Genomic DNA, 19,662 nt, shown 5'->3' with positions numbered 1-19,662 from the left:
AAACAGGACATGCTCATAGCTAGTTGTAAGGCAGCCGCCACTTTGCAGCACAACCACCATTACTACCACAGACTGGCTGTCTCGACTAAATCTATTTCAAAGATTATCTAATCAGAGCAATTGTGACCGTACCAAGTGAAATTACACTTTGTTAAAATACGGTTTTGATATTTTGGTAATTTGTCTTAATTATTAATTGGAACCATTAAGGTGAGGAGGGGACAAAAGCACAGGCCGGACCAAAACAAACAGCGGCTGATCCAACGAGGCCCCGTGCGTAATCACATTTCCAATCACATGATGTTGGCAGGAACAAACCGAACTGCCACGGGCAGCGAGGCTTAAGCCTGCAAAATAACACGCCACGCCGCCGCCGCTCGCCGCCCACTTCTCTCCCACCTCCCCTCTTTGCTTCTCGCGTAGGGGTTGGGATCCCATGGCGCCGTCGTCCGAGATCTGCTTCGGCCACCAGATCCCCCTCTCCCGCTCCGACACCGACTACGAGGAGGAGGAGGAGGAAGAGTTCGAGGGGGAGGAGGAGGAAGGGATGGATGAGGGCGAGGTGACGGTGTCCTCGCCGCTGATGCTGCCTGCGGCAGCGGCGAGGGGAGGGGTGTCTGTGGTGGAGATGGTGGCGGGGGCGCTGCGGAGGTCGCTCATGCTGTGCAGCAGCAGCTCGCGCGAGGCGGCGCCGGAGGAGGACGAGGCCGCTGCGACCGCCGCCGCGGGGATGCAGATAGGGCGGCCCACGGACGTGCGCCACGTATCGCACGTCACCTTCGACCGCTTCGTCGGCTTCCTCGGCCTCCCCGCCGACCTCGAGCCCGACGTGCCCCACCCCGTGCCGAGCGCCAGGTCGGTGTGCCAATTCCTTACCCCCCCCCCCCCTCGCTGATGTGGTTCTATACGTAGTTTCGTTCCTCTGGAGTTGCGGATGATTTTGGGTATGAACTCTGCAACTGGGATTCCGCCTCAGAATTTTGGAATTTGGCGGTGGGGCAAGCTGAATTTTGCATTGTTCTCTTTATCATTCTGCAATTAGTCACAAGACGTTTAAGCTAATTTGTACAACTAGTGCCACCTAACTGAACAAACATGTCACGAGATAATAGCTGTTAGTCTGTTTAGCTTTTGGATTTACATAGGTTGAGCCAATAGGGCTGTTTGCTTTGTATTTGTAACTTCATTTCCTAGGAACTGCTGCTGTTTCCAAGTTACCAATTTCAACTACCGAGGGATATTCTAAAGTGCTATTCTAGTCTTCTTTTGGGAAATAGTCTTTTTGTACTTGCCATGCAGTGGGATATTGTGATGTCATGTTCTTTTTAGTTTTCGATTCATCAGAGGGGCAGAGATGCTTCAAATTTATTGTTCTTTTTGCTTTAGTTAGTAGGTACCAGTTCCGTTGCCCTGGTATTGCCGTATTGGTGTATATGATACATGACCTTTTAATTGCATTGGGGAATTTGACTAGTTTAAGGCCTTCGCTTTTGTTTGTGTGTAATTAGCTTTCTATTTTTCTTGACTAATGTTAAACCCTATATTTTAGTCCATATTAGTTGAATCTATCAGAGCTGAACACTATTTATGTTTACTAAACGATCTATTTTTGCATACAGTGTAAGCGTATTTGGAGTTTCACCAACTTCCATGCAGTGCTCGTATGACAGAAGAGGAAACAGTGTGCCAACAATATTGTTGACCATGCAAAGGAAGTTATATTACCTTGGTGGTCTTCAGGTAAGGAATGGATTTTTTTAATCAAATTGGCAGCAACCATAGTTCTAAAAATTGTCACAGGCCTTGTGCTAGCGGTGGGGGTGGATTGTAGACTGTAATCGTGAGAGATGGGAGGCCGTGGCTCTGAACCTCGTCGGCGCAGCTTGGAAGCCGTGGTCAGCTATTGCGGCGATGAGGCAGGGATATTGAGATAATTCTCTGCTTGCTTTTTATTCATGGATCACTTGTCCCCTTTTATAGATTAAGGGCGGCTATAACAAACTCTTAACAAACTGAACCACGAAGCTAACAATTCAATAATGCCTAGCCTTATCGTTGAAACAACCTGAAACTAACAATGCAAGCAACAACCTCGGTTTGGCGTGTGCTTGATCCTCCTAGCCACGTCGATGGTTGTATGTTCGTCCTACCATGACATATCTCCCCTCCTTTCGAAACAGATCGTCCTCGATCTGGAATGACGGGTATTGCTCGCGGAATAGGTCCAATTGCTTCCATGACGCTTCTGCAGCAGACAGACTCTCCCATTGAACCAATAGCTCTTTGTGTCCTCAAGCAAGGCGTGCCTTGATGATCTTGGCTGGATGAGGCACGACTCTACCGTGAAGCAGGGGAGGAAGCGGTACGGGTGAATCAGGAGGCGTACCGTGAAAGGGCTTAACGACGCCAACATGGAATACGTCGTGGATGCGGGCTTATGCTGGTAGCCGGAGCCTGTAGGCCACCTCGTTGACGCGTTCGATCACCTGGAACAGGTTGAAGTAGCGAGGGCCGAGCTTGGAGCGGCCCTGAATAGAAAGGGATGTAGCATGACGGTGTAGCAGCCGGAGCCAGACCCACTGGTCGACGGTGTATTCCTTGTCGCGGTGGTTGTCATCGTAGTAGCGCTTGTGGTATTGTTGAGCTTGCTCCAAGTGGTCCTTCACTTTTGCGATGAACTCGTCGTGACTGGCTAGGAGATTGTCCACTTTTGGAAGACGAGCACTGCCCTCAGTGTAGGAGTGGAGAGACGGTGGCGCCTGACCGTAAACCACCTCGAATGGCGATGACTGGACGGAGGTCTGGTATGACGTTTTGTAGGCGAACTCGGCCCAAGGTAGCCAACGAACCCATTTGCGTGGCCGATCACCGGTGAGGCATCTGAAATACATTGTAATGATTTTGTTCACCACTTTGGACTGCCTGTCCGTCTGTGGGTGAAAAGCGGAGCTCAAGTTGAGCTTGACACCGGCCAATCAAAACAGCTCAGTCCAGAACCCGCTTGTGAATACCTGATCCCGGTCGCTGACGATAGGGATCGACAGACCATGAAGGCGCACGATTTCATCGAAAAAGAGTCGAGCGACTGAGTGAGCATTATATGGATGGCCTAGTGCCATGAAGTGAGCCATCTTGGAGAAACGGTCGACCACCGTAAGGATTACTAACTTGCCATGGACGCGTGGAAGCCCCTCAATGAAGTCCATGGAGACATCGGACCACATCGGCAGGATGGACTGCTCCGTCTTGTTCTTCTGGCAAATGGCGCAAGCACGCACGTACTCCTAGACCACCACCCGTGCATTCAGGACATGGAAGTCGGAGTGGAGGCGGTGTAGAGTCTTTTGGACGCCTTCATGCCCAACACCATGGACAATTGAGAGGATAGCTCGTAGCGACAGTGTTGCTTCAGGAGCGTAGATGTGACCCTTGAATGTGATGAGGCCATAGCGCGTCGCCCATGACCCGCATTGGTGTCTCGCTTCAATGGCCGCCATCAAGGACTGCAGGGACGTATCGGAGGCCACCTCACTGCGCAGCTCGTCGAAGATGGCAAAGTGGGTTGCTGATAATGCCATGACCGTGGGTGTGCTCCATGTCGCGATGTGACAGCGCGTCGGCCACCAGGTTGGAGCTACTAGGCTTGTATTCGACATTGAAGTCAAAGCCTAGGAGCTTGCTCATCCATTGATGTTGAGACACAGTGGAGAGTCATTGATCAAGCAAAAACTTTAAGCTATAGTGGTTAGTTCTTGCCAAGAAATGTCATCCCCAGAGGTACGGTTGCCAATGCCGCACGGCTTGCACGAGCCCGCTGAGTTCTCGTTTGTAGGCCGGTAGTTTGGCGTGATGAGCGGCGATCGGTCGACTAAAGAAGGTGATGGTGCCGCTCCCTTGGTGCAGCACGGCCCCGAATCCATGTCCGGTCGCGTCACACTCCACCACGAACTCCGAACTAAAGTCTGGGAGTTGCAACACAGGGGCTGATGTGAGTGCCGCCTTGAGGTCCCGGAATGCCCGCTGAGCGTCCCCCGCTGATGAAACGGCGGTAGTATCCTGCCAAGCCGAGGAACACATGCACAACCTTGATGGAGCGCGGCGTCGGCCATTCCTGCACGGCTCATACCTTTTCTACATCCATCGAAACACCGGCCAGGGAAACGGTGTGCCCCAAATACGCCATCGAGTCCTCGCCGAAGGAGCACTTGCTTCGTTTAAGGAAAAGGCGGTGCTGACGCGGAGTCTAGAGCACGGTGCGCACATGCTGAAGGTGCTCCGCCCATGATGCGTTGTACATAAGTATGCCATCGAAGAATACGAGGACAAACCGACGCAAAAACGGCCCGAGAACGTCGTTCATAAGCGCTTGAAATGTTGCCGGTGCATTCGTGAGCCCAAACGGCATCACCAGGAATTCAAAGAGTCCTTGATGCGTCCGAAGTGCGGTCTTCTTGATGTTGTCGGGATGCATTGAAACTTGGTGGTAACCCGAATGTAGGTCGGGCTTTGTGAAGAATCGGGCGCCGCGCAATTCGTCGAGCAACTCATCGACGATCGGAATCAGAAACTTGTCTTTGATGGTGGAGGCATTAAGGGCGTGGTAGTGGACACAAAAGCGCCACATGTCGTCGCGCTTCTTGATGAGGATCACTGGCGACGAAAATGTGAATGAACTGCGACGTATGGTACACTGTCGGAGCATCTCGGTGCATTGCTTCTCCAATCCATCCTTTTGGAGCTGCGCATAGCGGTAGGGACAGACTACAGCGGCATCCGTGCCGGCCTTGAGGTGTATTTTGTGGCAGCGCCCATGGGACGGAGGAAGGACTTGCAACTCGTTGATGACTTCGGTGAAATCGGTGAGCAGCTCCTCCGTCCACAGTTTGCCGGTGCATACGACGGCTTGCACCGCACGATGCTCACTCGGCATGCCACGCCATAGGACGCGGCGAATGTTGAGGATGAAAGCCATCATTTGCTCTGCGAAGTCCCACATGATGGGCCCGAGCGTGTTGAGCCGTTGTACGCAAGGACGAGGTCAAAGCTAGCCAGAGGGATGGTGCAGTAGTCCGGCCGGAAGGTGTTGGTGCCGATGGTGTTGAAGACGTCACGACACACGCCCATGCCCTGCACACTGTCGCCATTAGCCACGGTGACCGAGATGCCGAAACGATCCCGTAGTATGATGCTGGCGACGTTGGTCACCCGGTTCGCGATAAAATTGTGAGTAGACCCGAAGTCCAGCAAAGTGAGAAAGTCGACGCCGTTGATGCGCGCAGCAACGGGGATGGTCTGGGCTGCGCATGGCTCCATGCCCGTGAGCGCAAACAGAGAGATGCTCGGGTCTTTCTTGCTGGCGGCATCCATTGAGTTCTTGTTGTTCGTCATGAATGGGTTGACCTCTAGGACGAAGAGTTTGCATTTGTGGCCGGGATGAAACTTCTCTTCACAATTGAAACAAAGGCCTTGCGCTCTGCGTGTCGCCATTTCTGCTGGAGACAGGACCCGACGTGGGGGCTCTATGGTGCTTGGCGTAGCCGTGGTTATCGAGTAGCCGCTCGACGACCTAGAGGTTGCTAGCGCGCGCACCAACCTTGCTCTGGCTATGCGAGCAACAGGCGGTGTGATGCAGTTGGCCCTACGTTCGTATGAGCGGGCCAAGGTCATGGCCCGTTCCAGGGTGGACAGCGCTAGGAGCTCCGTGTTGATCTGCAGTGGTTTCGGTAGATCGGCGGTGAAGATGTTCACTTGCTGCGCTTCGTTCAGTGGTCCCGCACATGACAACCTAGCCAAGAACTGCTCGCAGAACTCCTTTACGGTACTAGTGCACTTGAGCGACATCAATTCCCCAAAGGGGTTGCTTTCGCACCGGTGGCCCAAAGTGCGTGTGGACGAGATCGACGAAGTCCGACCAAGTCGGTGTCCCGTACTCTTGCTCAAGCCTGTAATACCACAGGATTGCCAGGCCATCCATGTTGGAAGATGCAAGCCATACCTTCTCATACTCTGGTGTGCGTTGGCTGCGGAAGTATTGCTCACAGCGGTGTAGCCAGGGAAGTGGATCGGTCTTCTCGTCAAAGACTGGAAAGTTGAGTTTGTGGAAGTGTGGGACGCCGCCATGGCCGGAGGGTGCCGTGCCGCTGCCAGATGCAGTGGATACGATGGAGTTTGGTAGCAGCGTGGACTGCAAGTAGTCGAGCGTGTCGGTCCGCGTCTTGACCGTGCGCGTGAGACTAGCGATCTCTTCGCGAAGCAGCTACAACTCGTTGCTCGACTCGGTCGACATAGGTGTGGTCGGTGGATTTCGGGCGTTGGGCTTTGATACCAAAGATGTCACAGGCCTTGTGCTAGCGGTAGGGGTGGATTATAGACTGGGTGGATTATAGATTGTAATCGTGAGAGATGGGAGGCCGTGGCCCTGGACCTCGTCGGCACGGCTTGGAAGCTGTGGTCAGCTACCGTGGTGGCGAGGCAGGGAGAGGAGGAGAGAGAGATTGAGATAATTCTCTGCTTGCTTTTTATTCATGGATCGCCTGTCCCCTTTTATAGATTAAGGGTGGCTACAACAGACTCTTAACAAACTGAATCACAAAGCTAACAACTCAATAATGCCTAGCATTATCCTTGAAACAACCTGAAACTAACGATGCAAGCAGCAACCTTGGCTTGGCGTGTGCTTGATCCTCCTAGCCACGTCGATGGCTGTATATTCGGCCTACCATGACAAAAATATTGTTTTCTTGTTCTCTTAGGCTGAAGGAATCTTCAGGATAAATGCAGACAATAGCCAGGAACTGTATGTGAGGGATCAACTAAACATGGGACTTGTTCCAGATGGAGTTGACTTGCACTGCCTCGCAGGCCTAATAAAGGTGTGTTTTCTATATGCAGACAATAGCGCTATCATATTCTCTAATCTAAACTTGTACGGAGTTTTTCAAATATGATAATTCAGTCATAGTCAAGAATCAATACATCCACCAAAACGAAGCGTAAACTATTGCTCAGTAATTTTTTTTTTGAAGGAAATGACTTTTGAAATATTCATTTTCACATATCAATTTCTTGTACATGATTCATGATTAATGTGGTTGCTGATTGTAGGCATGGTTTCGGGAACTTCCAAGTGGAGTGTTGGACTCACTGACTCCAGAACAGGTGATGCACTGCAACACTGAAGAAGAGTGTGGCGGCCTTGCAAGTATGCTACCTCCTGTGGAAAAAGCATTACTTGACTGGACCATCAATCTGATGGCAGATGTTGTGGAAAATAAAAGCTACAACAAGATGAATGCTCGCAACATCGCTATGGTTTTCGCGCCAAACATGACTAAGGTGGTTTACTAGCAAGCATATTTATGTGTTTCAACCTACATTTTGTTCAAAATTGGGAGTCTAATCATATGACATTGGTCTCTTTCAGATGGCCGATCCCTTGACTGCTTTAATACATGCAGTTCAAGTTATGAATTTCCTCAAGACATTGATCTTGAAGACTGTAAATGAAAGGGAGGAGGCAGCTACAGTAGTCAGGGCATTCCCGTCCAACTCTGGTTCCCCAAGCGACAAAGATGAACCTCAGACATTAGAGCATTTGGACATGCCCTTCATCTGTTCGAGTCAGCAGCGAAATGTTGATTCCCCTATAATTGACGGGGCTAAGCTTGACCAGTTCCTTTTTAGAGTGGAAGAAGTGATTCATCATGATGCACAAGGTAGCACAGGTGGACCCAAAAATCATGACACTAGTAGGGGCAACGAGAAAAGCAATGGTGAAATTTCTCCCTTGGACGCTAATTTGAGTAGCCAAATCAATAGATCAGCAAACGAGTTCAATAACGACAATGCAGAAGGTTTGTTTGACAAATTTAAATTAAGGAAAGGAGTAGGGAGGCTCTGCAGACACCCTGTATTTCAGTTCAGTAGGTCCATGAAGAAATCAGATGAAGCAGGGCAAGCTTGTGTATGATATGATAGGGTGTACCTTTGTAGTTGATAGTTATTTCTTCAGCTTGTTTATTGAGGTCATCAGCAAATTCTCCTAGATTGTGAGTAGAAGCTATTAGCCCATTTGTTAGTACTGATGTGGAGCCCTTTGGGTGTATACTTCAATTGTTCATTTCTGACCGTCCAATTGTAAGAAGTCATCTTCTCCTGTGGTTCCTGCTGAGTTAACAAAACTCCCTAAGAACTCAAATGTAGTGATTGTTGATTTCTCAGATACAATATTATCACTTTCCTTTTGAGGGTGGCATCACGAGATACTGCTTAGTGATACCCTTGGCAGGTTAAGTGTTAAATACTCATGAGGGAATATGCAAGTTTAAATATTTTTGGACCTTCTTTTGTGGTGTCCAACATACATCTTCTGGGTGATGAAGCTCGGTGAAGAACGTAGATGTTGATTGTTAAAGTGAACTGTTTACTTTTTTTCTATCAGCTTAGCTTTTTGGTAAACTAGTCGGTGTATACAGCTCAATATGATATTAAGTTCTACATCTCGATTTCGATTCTTGACGGGCTCAATTAAGTAAAAAGTAGTCTCCACGTGAAGTAGAGCAGTGAAGTATAACTGATCTTGCAATGGGGGATTTCAGCTGACTGCAGCGGTGCAGCCTGCAGGTCGTTTGTGTTCATCTCCTGCTTTTTACACTAGCGCTAATCTAACAACTAAGCGCTACAGAACCGGCGGCGCTGCTACTGTACTTAGTTCGACAACGGAGGCTCACTAGGAACCATAATCGACGGAACCTTGGAAGCATGTTGTTTATTCCGCCATTTTTCTTCGAGAAGGCTTCGCACTCTGCCTATTTTTTCCGGGATCTTTCTCAGTGGCCTTTTTGCTTTCAATCCCATCAAGTGAACGTCGACGGCAAGTTGACAGAGGCAGCAGATAGCATGCTGCGATGGTGGGAACTGGCGACGGGCTACCACAGTAAACCTGAGATATCAAATACTACATCTCAGATTGTAAGGCATGCAAATTTCCAATCTTTTCCCTAACAAGTTACAATCTGTTTCCGCATATAAGGTGGGCACAAAAGGATAAGATTCATGCTGATCTGTAAGCTCTATTGGACGGCGGCTTCAGGATCTTTCCGATACAAGTCTCATCCGTGTCGAATTTGAATACTTCTGCGAACGAGCTCTTGCTCGGTTCGTAAGCTAGGGGGAGCGAACCAGCGTCAACGCCCGGCGCTCGCACAATTTGCCGGCTATGCTCGTGGAGTTAGTCTATATTTGGCCTCCAATGAGATGGGGCAGTGGAAAAAATTAAGCCCCTTTTTAAAAAAAACATGAATACTTTTGTCAGCGAAAATCCCACACGGACGACAGGCAACACGCGCTATGTAACGAGTTCAATGAACTGGCGGCCAAGTATCGCGGTGCCGAGCAAGCGGCGCGAGTATATATGCGAGTGGATTCTCGGCGATGCAGCAGAGCCGAACAATGCAGGTCTCTTCGATGGAGCCTGCAGCCGCCCCCCAGCTCGCGCGGCCGCGACGTCGCCGTCCGGACCATTGGGGCGGACGCAGGCTCCGTCGTCCCTTACCGCGTTGGCGGTGACCTCGAGCCTGCTAGTCGCGGCGGGCCTCGTCGGCGGCGCGCTGCTGGCGTGGTGGACGGTGGCGTTCCACCGCGCTAACGCGATGCTCTGGATGGTGCCCGCGGGGCTCGTCCTCCTCGGCACCCCGCTCGTCGCGTGGCTCTCCGTCCTCGACTCCGGCCCGGCGCCGCCGCCACCTGCTGATTTAGGCGCTTAGCTAGTTAGCTGCACTATGTAGTACAGTGGAGCTTGTCTAACCATGGCGCAGGATCGATCCTTCGTGCATGTTCAACTTTTGTTTCCCGGCGGGATCGACGTGTGGACGCGCAGTTTCTTTTTCCCATTTTCTCCGTTCATGGCTTCATGCTCCTTGCCATTAATCGCTAGCGCGTGCTACGTGGAGCACATACGGAGGACCGAGAATATCAAGCCCTGGATGTCGTCAGATGCGGTCATGCTTTCAGGAGTCGGCAATAGCCAACGGACAGCTCGTCTGGGAGGTCCAGCCCACCACGCGCGAGCCGCAGGCCTAATGCCGGGCTCAATTGTCTACGTTTCTGCGAGCCTGCGACGGCAACTCCCCCATCCCATCTGGCCCGAAGCGCCAGCCTCCAACGCATCAGCCGGTTAGCCGGGCCGGCAGACGGCACCGGTGCATGCATCCCCTCTGTTGGCCCGGTTCCGCGCGTGACTGGGCCGTGCACGCCCGGCGGCCGCGGCCGACTGGAAACGCTGGCTGTGACTCGACGCGGGAAGGGAGTGAAACAATCAACTTTTAGTCCTTCCGTCTCTTGCCTGTGTACGTATCCGTAGAGCGCGAGTTGGGCTCTCGACGGGGGCAGAACCTAGCTGTCCTGTATAATAATCATCTGCACGGGCGCAGCGGCACGCTTCTGCCCATGGCCTACGGTTCTCCGTGTTCCCATCTGCTGATCGACTTGATTACCTGCATTGCATGCATACCATGAGAGTTGACTCAGTTGATGTACTATGAAACAGTAGGTATATAATGACACGGTGAAAAGCACTGGCAGTGCTAAAATAGTAGTTGAAGTAGTACTAACTAAACTAGGGGCGAGGGGCTCGAGCCCCACTACTGCCTGCCTTACACACCTGGGGAGTGAGAGTTTTTTAAATATTATTGTTGTCTACAGTGTTTTTAAAAATAATACGCAAAATCACGAAATTACAAAAATAATTCCTATTCGTGTCTTGGTCAAAAAAGGGTTTCGCACTACAGAACACGAAAATAGTAATTTTAGCAAGATCAGGACGCGAAAACTAATCTTTAAATATTTTTGCTTAATTTTTGTGGTACCAGAACGTAAAGTTATTTTTTAATATTTTTGCCACAGGAGTAGTGGCGCGAATTCTCTAGGATGAACAGTGATAACCCATTTTCCGAAATTTTCTCCTACCCGCTTTCTCTGTTTGGATAATGGGGCTGTCGTACTCTAAAATTTATAAAACTTTTTATGTAGGTCTTATAATTCATGGTGAATCTATTTTGAAATGATTCATCTCAATATCACTTATAGGTTTCAAAGTAAAAAAAAAAAATCTAAATAGGGCTACTTTTAGAACTTTAATAATTTTTAAGGCTTCAAAACAATTCACAAAAATCTAGAAAAATACACTAATATTCCTCTCATGTGGTGTAATAATTTCTAAAATTATTTTCAACTCTTATATACTTGTGAAAAAATAAGTTCCTTTGCAATACTCTATTTATACGTATTTTTATCATTTAATAAGATATGCTCTTTTTAATTCAATTTAAATCAAACAATTTTAAGAATGCATAAATTCATCTAAACTCTTATGTAATACATAGAAATATAAATATGTATAATTTAGGGTGTAACATCAAATAAAAAAGGGAAAGTACATCTAGGCCGTCTACGTGGATTTTGACTAATTGATGACAAACGATTAAGAGACTAATGAGTTTACTGAGGTATGAATATATTTAAGTTTCTTTGGACAAGTTAAACGATATTGGCGTGCATTTGGACTAAAAAAGCTAGCTGAGAAAAGGTGTTGCCCGTTCACCTTTTTCAGTGGGTCTTGTAGAGATGTCATCCGTTGGATGGGTAACAATAAATATGTTGCCTGTTGATTGGATAATATGTTGATGTGGACATCACATGGATTGGGTATTTAATTTCTAACCTGTTGCGCCGTGGATCCCAAAAGGTATCGCCGTGTGGATGGACTATAACTTATTGTCGCCCTTCCAATAAACGACGATGGACTATATATACAATATATTGAAATGAGCATGTATTTCTCTCTCTCTCTATATATATATATATAGAAAAATAGTAAGAGTACATACTCCTTATTATGATATACCACATAAATAAATTGGATATACTCCTTTATCATTATGAATATACTTATATACTCATTTTAAGATACTCCAACGTGAATTATATGAAAAAATTAAAAAGAAGTCCATCAATTTTAATAGATTTTGATAATACCTTCATATTTGTATATAAAATATAATATACTCAAAAAATATACATATTACTTAGATATTCTTATATACTTACATGTTTTATATACATACCATTATCATATAAGATACTCGCTATGGTATAAAATAAATATGCTTCATATATATATATATATATAGGAAAACTAGTATGTACTCCTGGGTGTATGTACTCCTACCTCTCATATACCACTTTTACACATGAGTTATACTTCTTTATCACTTTAAATATACTTTATTAGTAATTATAAGATATATATATATTACTCTTCTTTGCTAGCCGGCCTAGGCCCGGCATGGCAGCAGCCCAGCCGACCGCATCCTTAATTTCTCATCGTCATCCCCATTTGCAAAACGCCCATTCTCTAATTCCAAAATACAAAACCACCGGCAAGCAACACCAACGCACGTGGCAGTGAGCAGGTAGGCGGCCATGGCAGAGTGGGTGGCGCGACGCACAGGGAGGTGGGCGAGCGCGCAGGCAGGCGGGTGGCAGGCGATCGATGGGCGGCGCGGCCGCGCTGGTGTGCAACGGTGCGCGCAGGCAGACGCCAGGAGGCGTGCAGCTGCGCAGGAAGAGACAACCTCCTCCCTTCGTTGCTGAACCTCCGCATGAACCCGATGAGTGCAATGATGCCTTCGTATTTCGTTTAATCTCTTCTGCTCACTATTTTGATCCGACACGACACGCTAGTTTTGGTTGCTTACCTTTACGACTGGTGGGTGGCTGCGGGTGGCCTCTTATCGATCTCATGAAGGTATTTTTCTTGCAAATTAGGAGCTTGGACGTGGTCTGCGACTCTGCGTGCTTTGATTTGTAGCTGCAGTGAGGAATCCAGGAGAATTTCTCAATGTCCCTTTTCTGAGAGAGAGAAAAAAGAAGTGTTGGGATTGTTTGGACAGAAAACAATCCACTGTTATGGTACTATCATACGGTTTTGATGTGTTTTATATTTTTTTTTGGCTATGTTTCTATATGACATTACTTTAAACTAACCGACTTTACTTACGAGACTAATGTTAGGCTTGTTAGCTCCGTCCCCCTATAATTTTGTTCCGCCTCCGCCCGTGTACTAAACGTTCACTAGTATCAGAAAGCCAACAAGGAGAATCATTACTCAGATCATCATCTGATGAGAGTTAGGCATGTGCTTGTGGGTACTGGTTTCAGACATGTTCGCGGTAGCATTGTTTAATTTCGTAAGTAAATGTTGGAACTGCTAACCTCAACCAAAAAGACCTTCGTTTTAGGAAAAAACCGAAGGTTTAAGGATGTGACACGTATTATGAGTAAATAATTTTGATTTTTTCTGTCACTTCAGTACAGTATGGTCCTATTTATACCTCGTACTTAACTACCTAACGCTAGTATTTACAGTTTAATCTTTTTAACTACCACGTTCTCGGTATATTCGGGAGTATTATGGTATAATTAAATACATTTATATAATTACAATTGTGCCCTAGGTAGTTAAGTGAGTCTCGACGTCCATTTGTGATCTTCGATCTGTCTCATGACTGCGTTGAGGGTCCCTCTTCAGCTTCCAACAGAAGGTTCGTCACGACATTCACTCCTGCTCTCCGGCACCGTGGATCGACCTTCGGCCTCCGGCCGAAGACATGCCGGTACCTTCGTCCGCTCTGGTGAGCGGAAACACCGATCAACCTTCGGCTTCCAACCGAAGGTCTGCTGTAGCTTTCGCCTACACGGGCGGCAGGGGTCGCAGACCTATCTTCGGGCTCCGACTGAAGATCCGCTGTGACCTTCGCCTGCACGGGTGGGGGGGGGGGGGGGGGTTGTAGGCCAACCTTCGAGTTCCGATCGAAAGTCCGTCATGGCCTTCGTCTAGTGTTCAGCTAATGATAGACTCCAACTTGCCATATAAAGAGGACGAGAGATTATCTCAACAGTAAAGAAATTGATTCTTTCGCTTGCTTGGTTGCTTGGGTTAGGAATTGATCCGATGACCTTGTGGCTTACCAGCCTACTACCACCAGGCTAGTGCTTTCTTGGTATTGCTAACGAATTTAAGAAGGTGCTGTAGAAAAAACTATCTGTGTAATCCTTTGTGAAGATGCGGTAAGTTTGAGAAGTAGAGAAGGTACTTTTGATAGAGATCCTGCAGCGCCCCACGTATCTTCAAGCAAAAACTATCGATTTGTCTACGTAGAACAGGGAAAAATTCATCACAGCTTTTTAGTGACCGTCGGTCTTTTAGTGCAGCTTTGGTCTGTTCGGCAACGGTTTTGATCACATCTTGCCTCTTGAGGCACGAAAGGAGTTGTATTTTGTATTCTGAGGAACGGTAGGCATGCTTTAAGAGGAACTTATGGAGGTAGAGTTGAAGCTGTTGTATTGATGGTGCGACAGAGTTGAATAATGATGATATGAAGCATAGTTTGTCTCGAGATGTCAGTGGTGCCTATGGATGTGAGCATGATGATGATGGGTTGGGGGTCATGGTTCGTTATAGAAGTCGGAGCTATTGTGTCCTTTGCGCTGTGCAACGGTAGTCGGCGATAGATCTTATTATTGTAGAGCTACGTTGATTGATGTGTGAGTCGTTTTGTAATCGTTCAGTTATGATTGGTTCGGTATCGTCTTATCGTCATATAGTTTATCGCTTGTATGGTTTTTTATCCGATTTATCTCGTAAATTGAATCAATTATTTTTTTCTAATATAAAATCGGCAATACTCATATCGTTATTTTAAAAAAATAAGAGAATTATATTAAAGTCAAAAGACATCTTTGCAGGCTGCCTCGATCGATGCTACATGTATTGTACTTTTCTAACGTCAACTGCGTTCTCCTTAAACTCTTCTGACCGCCGCTTATCTGACTCTTACACTAAACAACAAAAGCAACGGCACAATTCCGGCAGAATGCGCGGCAACAGCGGGTCGTCGGTGAAGAAACGCGCGTGCCTCCGGAATCGCCCCGTCGTCCACGGCAACGGCACGGCGCGCGCCACGACCGATTTGATGCCCAACTTCGCCGCGCGGAGTTCTACTTCCAGCACTGCAAAGCAAGCGAGCCCGAAGCTCGCATGCATGTGTGCAGGGACCAATGGGCCATCTCAGGAGCTGTAGAGGTGGATGATGGCACATGCGAGAGGGCACGTAGTTAATACCGCTACCGTGTCTGCATTTCTGCAAAAGTTTGCAGAGATACAAGCTGCGCAGCTCATTCATTAGCGCTTTCTGTTGTTTTACTCTCGAGAGGAATCATTTGGCAGTGCTAACGGGCTTGCATTATGCCGTGGAGCATGCCAATCCGTTGGATTCAGAGATCCAACGGCTTCCAAACGTCTTTCCCCTCCATGCAAAATGCCGATACTATTTCAAGCTTCCTAAATTTTAGACATTTGAAATTTAGGAGTTGGGATTAGTCGGCGATTCCAGTGGTTGGTGACAGAATTAAGGGGTTTTGAGTTTTGGATTCTTCTATGGCTATCGGACTAGAAGAAGTTGAGAAAAGCAGATTAGCTCGGCGAAGAAGGCGGACGGGGGCTGTGAGATGAGGTGACGGATGATGAGCGATGGGCAGGATCGAGGCGGAGAGCTACAGAGATGAGAGGTTAGTGAGGAAAGAGCAACAATCGCGGATCCAACAGCGAGACCGTAGTTGTAGACGACCGGAGGAGTTGAAGGCGGAGGAGCGAGCCGACGTTGAGCACGAAGGTGTGAGGTTAGACGGCTGTCAGCCAACTCACAGCCATCGCCGAAAAGATAAAAAAAATAAATATACATCAGAAAAATAGTATCTCCTACTATTGGATGGTTGGTAAGTTAGGTCACTCCCAGACAGGAGGCCCGTTTGCACGGCGATGCTGGTTTCGTCGCTTTGTAAGCCGCAAGTCGCGCTCCATTCCAGCCTAGCGAAACGAAACCGAGACCCACACCACTGCACAAGCCTCTTCTCGAACTACCGCGCACAGTGAGCTCCAGGCAAGAACATAAGTCATGAAGAGCCCTAGCATTTCCGCCAAGAAGCGTCACGGCGGCGCGGCGTTCGCGCTCAGGTGCGGCTGCAAGGACGCGAAGAGCGTGTCGGTGTCCGCGTCCGCTTCGCCGACCGCCACAGGGACGACGTCGACGACGGCGACGCGTCGCAGGGGCGCTGGGTTGAATCCGTGGGCATCCACGACGACGGGCACCCTGACCCTGACGTCTGCCTCGTCGTCCACCCTTTGGGAGGATGCCGTGGCGGAGCTAGGCTACAAGGGCGGTGACTGCCGGCTGCAGGAGAGCTCCGTCGCCACGCCGAGCTTCTCCGGCCTGCTGCGCGAGCTCAGCGAGCTGGAGCAGAGCGTCGCGTCGTGGGGAAAGCGGAAGCGCCACAACGAGGAGAAGCTCTCGCCGTCTCCGCCGCTGGAGCACAGGAAAGCGAAGGGCGACTTCAGGGCCGCCAAAGAAGACCGCTTCGGCGACGGCGGCGTGGGGCTCGAAGGGAGCGTGGCGGTGGTCAAGCAGTCGGACGACCCGCTCGGCGACTTCCGGCGGTCGATGCTGCAGATGATCGTGGAGAACGGGATCGTCTCCGGTGAGGACCTGCGCGAGATGCTCCGCCGCTTCCTCACCCTCAACGCGCCGCACCACCACGACGTCATCCTCCGGGCCTTCGCCGAGATCTGGGGCGACGTCTTCATTGCCGCCTCGCTCGACGCCAATCCCGGTCGGGCCCCCGTTTCCCGCCGCGAACCGGGCAGGTCGCCCGTGCCGAGGACACCGCCACGCCACCGCCGCTCGCCACCGGCATGGCGCGCGTAAGCCGTACGTATCGCGCGAGCATACATACAGTGTCTTTGTTACCCGGCACTGTACATTATTGGAATCAATATACTATATCAGTTCATTTCATTTCATTTACGCGTGAAAAAAAACCCCGCATTTGTGCTAGCTATGTACCGGTGAACATGCGATTTAATAATATTATTTTATTATAAAAATAATATCTAATATTATAGAAATAAGTCATATATCATGAGACAATATTTAAAAATTCATAATTGTTTATATGATATTTATATGAAAATTTTATATATCGATGCTGACTATAAATTTGCAATTGAATATTTTTTATTTTAATCTGATGCTAAAAAATAGTTATAAATTTTAGATATGCAAATATGATCTCCTTATTTTTACAGTCTTTTAATGAAATAATATTATTTCGAAAAAGTTCTGAACCTGCTAGATCGAGTGATGTTTGTGGTACTAATCATGACGTGACCTGCTGAATAGAGAAAGGACGTGAAAGGCGCTACTTTTTTTAGTTTTGGAATTCGGATCGACGGGGACGGACGCCATGGACGGGAACGAGGCGGGTCCATCCTGCACGCGCGCGTGGGGGTGAGAAGGGTGGTTGGCGCGCGCGGGTGGCAACTGGCAACAGAACGAGGAGAGCATGCGGTGTCAAGCCGCCGATGCGTCCGGGCTGCCGTGGGCCGTGGCAACCAACACACACCATGATCAACACGGCACCTTTGAAGGTGTCCCTTTCTGCCACCACAGGATGATTTCCCAATTGCCCGTCCCCCCCGGGCCCTAGCTCCTGTCAGTTCCAAAACTACAACTGTGCCCAACACCGGTCTAGCTCGTGCATACTCACACGGTCACTCACCAAGTAGCACTAAACTTCAAAGTACGTTGCTGCCAAGCACTCCAACTTGTGTTGAATGTACTTAATCAGCATACTTATCTGCTGTAGCAAAGCAATCATCCGGCCCTGTACGATCTGAAGTCTCTTGCATGTCGAAACATCACTAAACTTCAAACTGCATCGCTGCCAAATTAGCAGCTTGCATTGTACTCGTGAAATGGCCTTCATCAACATACTCATCTACTCTAGCTAAAGCAATCATCATGCCCTGAAACTGAAAGATCTGAAGTTTCTGGCTCGGCTCCGGTCGCCTTCCCAGCGCCCACCCCAGGCATCATATCAGCATCGTATCTGGCACCGAGCTGCATACGAAATAGGATGCACGTACGCGATGCAATGATGCACGTATGCCGTATCTCGTATGAAATCTTGCACACGTATATGCTGCAACAGCAAGGAATCTGGGACGTACACCTATCAAGCATGCCGGCACGTAAGGTGCACCTAATTTCTTCGCGAGGCAGACACGGACACTGGCGTTTTTGTTGTTTCGCGTGGAAATGATCGGCACGGACGCGGACGCGGATGGAACAAATTTTGCCCAGCCCGGCGTATGGGCCACGGGAAGAGACAAGGGCGCGCGCGCAGGTTGCCCTTGGCTCGCAAGCGGTTGTCCTCACCCCCGTCGCCGGCATCCTCCACACGTCATCGCAGTCGATCGATGCGCCGGTCTTTGTGATCGCCGAGAAATACTTCCGCGGCGAGGGGCAGTCCCGCGAGGCTGACCAGTGGGGGCGACGCATCGGAATCTGATTCGTTCCCGCGAGCCATGAGGAGGCGAGGACAGTTTGCTTCAGAGTTCTCTAAATTAACCCAAGTTGAACTGGCAACTTGGACGCCGGCGAGATGCAGATGCTGCTGCAGGTCATCAGTGTGCAACGTGTCCTGTTTTTCTCGTCAGAGAAGGCGTAAGACCTACTATCTACCGAGTAACAGCAGTGACGACAACTATACGCCAAATTCGTCTTACTGACGCCCCCTAGCTTTGTCCTTACTCGATCCCTACTCACCTGACTAAAGATTTAACGAGTTCATTAGAGTTTAACAGCAGTGATGACAGGGGGCGGATCAACCGTGGGGTGGAGGGAGCTCAAGCCCCTGCCCGGCGCATCTGGAGCTAGACGTTACCTTCCTAAACTAAACCTAGAATGGAAATGGATGAGGGATCGTGGTAGTTCAGAGCCACGACAACCTGCCGTGCTCCAATTCAGTTCTGTTCTTCAATATCCAGTTCGTTTTCTTACTAGTTCCTCTTTATACTTCTTCCTCTTCACGAAAGAAAATAACGCACACCCAACTGGGCTAAAGAGAAAAGACACTAATTCACCTATTCCGGCCCAACCACTTTGTTACTGGGCTTAGCTCTGCGTTTGGACAACTCCCTCCTCTGTCCATCCTACTCAACTTCAGCTTCTCCAGAGTTCTCTTCAGGTATTTCTTCAGTATCTTCAGATCCTTCCGATTGCCTCTTCTCCCTCCGAGTGTGCTGCTTGCCCTTCTTGGTCCTCAGGTCTGTGATAATCCCCTCTCCTTGAAATCCGGCTTGTCCCCAAGCCGGTGCTGCTGGAAATTGCTTGTGGAGTTCTTCCTCATCTTCCCAGGTAGCAAGAGAATCTGCCCAGGAAGACCACTTCACAAGTACTTGAGGCACCACCTTGTTTTGTTGTCGTTGAAGACGTCTCTCTAGAATAACCTGAGGTACTTGATGGTTAGTTGAAAGATCAGGTAGTTCAACGCTTACCAGGTCTGGAGGTTTGTTGGCTTTCTTCAATTGGGACACATGGAAAACAGGATGCACTGCTACTGAATCAGGTAATTTTAGTTTGTAAGCAACTTCTCCAATCTTCTTCAAGATCAAGTATGGTCCAAAATATCTGAAAGACAATTTATTAGTTGCTCTGGGAGCAACTGAGCTTTGTACATATGGTTGTAGCTTCAAATACACATACT

The 19,662-nt window shown here is 48.7% G+C and overlaps 2 protein-coding genes across 2 annotated transcripts; both read left to right on the top strand.

Annotated features, from left to right (window-relative positions):
- Positions 1-257: 257 nt before the first annotated feature.
- On the top strand, positions 258-8,343 carry LOC133921540 (rho GTPase-activating protein 5-like). Its single transcript, XM_062366461.1, has 5 exons — positions 258-855; positions 1,620-1,740; positions 6,753-6,872; positions 7,105-7,335; positions 7,424-8,343. Exons 1-5 carry the CDS (start codon positions 437-439, stop codon positions 7,967-7,969), a joined length of 1,437 nt encoding a protein of 478 aa, XP_062222445.1. The 5' UTR covers positions 258-436; the 3' UTR covers positions 7,970-8,343.
- A 7,491-nt stretch (positions 8,344-15,834) lies between these two features.
- LOC133921539 (transcription repressor OFP8-like) lies at positions 15,835-17,778 on the top strand. The gene is made up of 2 exons (XM_062366459.1): positions 15,835-16,823; positions 17,295-17,778. Exon 1 carries the CDS (start codon positions 16,014-16,016, stop codon positions 16,818-16,820), a length of 807 nt encoding a protein of 268 aa, XP_062222443.1. The 5' UTR covers positions 15,835-16,013; the 3' UTR covers positions 16,821-16,823; positions 17,295-17,778.
- Positions 17,779-19,662: the final 1,884 nt, after the last annotated feature.

The sequence above is a fragment of the Phragmites australis genome, chromosome 6 (genome assembly GCF_958298935.1).
Source record: "Phragmites australis chromosome 6, lpPhrAust1.1, whole genome shotgun sequence".
In the NCBI taxonomy this organism is placed as follows: Eukaryota; Viridiplantae; Streptophyta; class Magnoliopsida; order Poales; family Poaceae; genus Phragmites; species Phragmites australis.
The sequence above is the reverse complement of the archived record's forward strand: the minus strand, read 5'-3'. Positions and strand labels throughout refer to the sequence as shown.

Bases quoted from the DNA above. Each gene is read 5' to 3' on its own strand.
- LOC133921540 (XM_062366461.1), top strand. From the start codon at position 437: ATGGCGCCGTCGTCCGAGATCTGCTTCGGCCACCAGATCCCCCTCTCC. The intron at 856-1,619 runs GTCGGTGTGCCA...TTTTGCATACAG, and splicing joins CACCCCGTGCCGAGCGCCAG to TGTAAGCGTATTTGGAGTTT. The intron at 1,741-6,752 runs GTAAGGAATGGA...TTGTTCTCTTAG, and splicing joins ATTACCTTGGTGGTCTTCAG to GCTGAAGGAATCTTCAGGAT.
- LOC133921539 (XM_062366459.1), top strand. From the start codon at position 16,014: ATGAAGAGCCCTAGCATTTCCGCCAAGAAGCGTCACGGCGGCGCGGCG.